Below are 5,034 nucleotides of genomic sequence, written 5' to 3'. Positions count from 1 at the left end.
TATATATATATATATATATATATCCATATCAGTGTAAACTACCTGTACCTGATGATGACAAAATCTTGTCGAAACGTTGTACTTATATAAAGTTTTTTTTTATTGCCCATTCAAGCCATCTCCAAGCATTATTAGTCTCAAAGTGGGTTCCTCGTCATCGAATGTGACTCATATGTTATTAGAGATTCTGTAATGAACAGTGTTTTGAATTCATTAGCAAGTTCTGTAATTAGTCAGCCTTGTTTATTTTGAAAAGATGAGTCACATTGTAATTTCAATAACATTCTATGTGGAAAATTACAATAATATTAAAATCCTGTAGTGATAAAACCACTTGTTCTTATATGCTTCTGTTATAATCTCCTTTATACTTGTGATTTTTCATTCTCAAAATCTTTATATCTAGTTTTAAATGGGAAAATAAAACTTTCCAGTGCACTGCAACTGTGTAAATATAAAACATTTCTTGCTCGACATGACCCATCTCTGCTTCCTTTCTATACAACATTGTGCAGACTATGTAATAAACAGTTTTGTGCCTTACAAACTAATGTGAACATATGATGAACAACTACAGATGCTACATTAATGCACCTAAAATGCTCAACTTATCAGAAGTAACATAAATTTCAATGTATTTTCCCTACTTCAGCCAAAATAATTTTGTAAGTTACTGCACCATTTAAATAAATATCAATTTTTGTACATTTAAAAATCAGTTGTAAAATTCTCATTCCCACAATAATCCCTGTAAAAATTTGATACTTCAATTTGATATGCTATTTTGCACATACCTTAACTTTAATAATACATATTTCCAAAACAAATGAATTCATCAAAATGTTTCAAATGATATTTTTGGGCAGAGATTTAAAGATCAAAAATCTGATATCTATATTTTAGCATCTTTAAATTCTTAAAAATTTGTTCACCAAATGCTAATTTTTATTCCAAACTAAACCTAATATGATTAGCTCCCAGAGAATTCAAATATATTACACATGTACAACATACTGGAACTCACCTCTTTAAATGGCAATTTTCCCATTAGCTTTGTGCCTAACATTACCATTCTTGCTACCCAGAAGAACAAGATGTCATAACCAGTCTCTAGCAATGTGCCAGGATAAAATGTCTGAAGATCTAACGTCTGAAAACATATATATAAAAGGTTCAGCTGAAAACATGAACAAGTTTTTTGAATTACTACTACAGCATTGTAAAAATAGAATAAAATGCTCCACCATTTATACAAATATTAACAAAATATAACCTTAACTCTTATTAAAGACTCAAAAAATTAATTTTTCTGAACTAGTGACATAGGAAATTTGTTCGGAAGGAACTACCCAAGATGTTTAGGTGTTTGAAGATCCAATTTAAAACAAGATTATTAAAAACTGTTAATTGAAAGAGGAGAAATAGGTTACTTTAAAATACTGAAATAAGAAAGGTAGCTTAAAGTGAAAATACAATCATAAAAAAAGTAAACAAACAAGCTTAGGATTTGAGATATGGTGTTGACATTTCCTGAAGCTACAAATCCATATTTTGACTCTTCTAAATATTACAGCTTTTAGACATGGAGTCGAAATAGGGATTTGTAGCTCGAGGAAATAACATTAAAACTATGTCTCAAACATTAAGCTTCTTTGCTTACTTTTTTTTATGATTGCATTTTCACTTTAAGCTACCTCTCTTGTTTCTGTAATTTTTTGAAGATCCCTATTCCCCTGTTTAATTTAACAATTTTTAATAATATTGTTTGTTTAGTTTTTTTTATGTCCATCATGACAGCAATACTGTCCTATTTGAAACAGTTTAGTTTAATGAAATTGTAGTTGGTGTATGATGCTCATTCAGGAAACAATGAGAACCTTTGAAATGGCTTCATGCAGATTGGATGGCTATTGCTCCTGATATCATTGCCATAATGTTAATCATTGATAGTAGTACTACATGTATGATCACTATGATGCATGGTGATCAACACATCACATGTTTCTGTATATGCTTGTAAAATATGTATAGTTACTATATTTATACGCTATAGCAGACTACTGAACTATACTGGAATGCCGCATGGACTAAATTTTCTAACCGCATGAGTTTTATACGTGTTCACTCGTATTTAGATATAGCCATATGAACTTTTCAAGTTCTATAAGATGCATGGATGCATATTCAATGCAAATATAAGACAATGTGTCATAATATAATAGCATATGTACAGAAGTAAGCATTTTTTATATTCTTATAGTTATTATATTTTCCTCTTCCTCCTCTCTAATGCCCATAATAAAGTTGGTCATGGTTTTACTGCAGCTGGCCAACTTTCCTCTTAGAGTGACATTCTGAACACACTGAAGGGTCAAAAACATGTTAATTAACAACTATGAATTGATGATATTAATATACCCCCCTCAATTTCTGATGGAGTTGGAGTCGTGACACTTCTACAACCCTCTTCCACTGTGACGAACCTAAATTCTGGTGGGGTGTCTCTGCTGCATACTTTATCTTAAATTAAATATTTTCTCAATGAAATATATAGCTATAAAAATTCTGCCTCACTTTTGCCTAGAATTACCATCACTTTTGCCAATATCCTGTTTGCACGATTCTTGCCACTCCTTATAGTCAGCTTCAAGGATGGCTATTCTATCTGCAGTATCTATAAAATTCACAATCACGAAGTTTTGGCTAAAATTTGACACTTACCATCAGCCATCACCGAGACTGCCAATCCTATGCTCGAAACTGAGCTTGGTGCTATAAATTAAACTACAGCTTAAAGATTTCTGTTGTGGGAGACAGCCTCAACATTTGTATAATGTTTTCGACATTTGTGTAACATGACTGAAATTGATCATGCAGTGGTAAAAGAAGAAAAAAAAAACTGATATTGCCAGCACGTCGTGTCCTAAAGGGCAGGAACCATATACATAAACAAATTATATATGACATCAATACAGCTGGAACAATAAGTTAATAACTGCTATGGGGCATGTGTCATGACTGCCATATAAACATTAAATTACATCCATGGCCTACACACAGCTATATACGTGTGGATATAGTAGATTATGAGCATCCATATTAACCACAGACTACATTAAAACAATTGGATGTCAATGGCTGTATAGCCATTGTTATTTGCTAAGTAGTCAAACTTAAAACTACCCTACACAATAGCAATGTTATGTTTAGTAATACTGCCCAGATTTTATTCCAATACTCACAGCCATTTTTGATGTAGACTGGTGGAACAATATTAATTAATAATAAAGAAGATCAAATGGGCAATCCTTATTACGAACCACTACCATGGTTCATGATAATTATTTAGACTTATCTGTATAAATAAAGTACTGTAAGATTCAATTTAAAAGGTTTCAAAACACACAATGTAAGTACAGCACATGCTGCCAAAATTTACACTTTCCATTTCTCCTATGTTTTTTAATATCCTCTTACAGTATTCTTAATTACAATCATTCTATTATACATATATACAACAGAAATAAGCTACTATGTAAAAACAACAACTATCAGACTTCAGAAAACTATAAATAAAGGTGTAGTAGAAAATATTTTTATGTGGCACAATATCTTGTGAAGTTTGACTTTCCTGGGGATTTAAAAACTAACTGAACCTAACTCATAAGTTTTAATTTAACCATTTTCAGCTTTATATTGTTCAGAAAAAATTCTTAAATTTCATAATTGTTAGTTTCTTTGGGTCTAGTTTGAATTCAGGTTACTGATAACAAGTGATATTTTCTAAAATGAAACTAGCCAAGAGATATTTGCCATAACAAAATAAATAAAAGTTTCAAAAACTTTCACCATGTATTGTTGTAGATATATTATAGAATTGAAATTCATTAGATGTTTAATAATGTTTATGTTGATTTTATATTTATATGTGTGTGTGTTTTTCTTATAGGAAAGCCACATCAGGCTATCTGCTGTGTCCACCGAGGGGAATTGAACCCGAGTTTATCGTTGTAAATCCGAAGACTTACCGCTGTCCCAATGGGGGTCTATTTATATGTGATAGTTAAATTAATTTACATTTGTTTATCATTTTAATATAAACTAAATACATATTACCATATTTTAACTACAAATCTCATGCCATTATTTTAGCTCATTCCAACTTTGTATAAAATTCTAATTGCAGAATAGTAACTTAAAAAAAATAAAAAAACACACTTTCAAACATTGCCTTTAATTTGGAGGTGGATAGCATTAAAATTTAAGATTCTTTATCAAATAAATAAGGAATAAAAATAAGCTATAAATACCTTATAGCTTAAAACAGAAACAATTTCTACTATTAATCATTGACTTCAACTTAAGAATAAGATATTACATTATTAGAAATTGTAAATAATAAAATAAGTACTTGATAATTTCTTATTAACATTAAACACTGCACTATCAGTGCTACTTACATTCTCGGGCCACCCAAAAATTGCAAAAGGAAACAATCCAGAAGAAAACCAAGTATCAAGTACATCTTCATCTAATGTATTTAAGATAAAAAAATAAATAAAAAATACATTGTATAATAGATCATTTGTGAAAATACAATACATTTTCAGAAATTTTCTCTATATTTTTATAAAAAGTAGTGAGGAGTTGGTCAGCAAATGACTTAATGATTTATTATACAGAAACAAAAGCTATAAAATATTCTTCTCTGAATTTTTCTTGGGGGTGGGAGGGGAATGGTGTTAAAGGTAATTAGACAGACAGCAGTTACGGTGAAAAACAAAAAAATTAAAAACCTGAAAACGTTTTTAAATACATTATAACTGAGTTGCTTACAGAAAAGTATAACAATCTGTTTACATTTTTGGAGATTATAAAGCTGCAGTTAGCAAAATTAAGTTTTTATACTAAAAATGACATGAATATAAGTATGAATGAATTGTAAAACATGTGTATAATGCAAAACATAAATTCTGAAAACTTCATTTTATTTTAACCATACCTTGTTTCAGTGATATTTTCTGTGCATCAACA

General features: G+C 29.9%; 1 protein-coding gene across 1 annotated transcript in view; it reads right to left on the bottom strand.

Annotated features, from left to right (window-relative positions):
• Window positions 1-5,034, bottom strand: part of LOC106465859 (valine--tRNA ligase-like) — a 175,961-nt gene that overhangs the window by 45,012 nt on the left and 125,915 nt on the right. Inside the window, exons 15-17 of the mRNA XM_022393815.1 lie at window positions 5,003-5,033; window positions 4,461-4,531; window positions 1,025-1,150 (exon numbers count right to left, since the gene is read on the bottom strand). Coding sequence (XP_022249523.1) covers window positions 1,025-1,150; window positions 4,461-4,531; window positions 5,003-5,033 — 228 coding nt within the window. The remainder of the gene's footprint in view (window positions 1-1,024; window positions 1,151-4,460; window positions 4,532-5,002; window position 5,034) is intronic.

This window comes from Limulus polyphemus, unplaced genomic scaffold, assembly GCF_000517525.1.
Source record: "Limulus polyphemus unplaced genomic scaffold, Limulus_polyphemus-2.1.2 Scaffold2077, whole genome shotgun sequence".
In the NCBI taxonomy this organism is placed as follows: domain Eukaryota; kingdom Metazoa; phylum Arthropoda; class Merostomata; order Xiphosura; family Limulidae; genus Limulus; species Limulus polyphemus.
Note: the sequence above shows the minus strand (reverse complement) of the source record. Positions and strands in the feature narration are given on the sequence as shown.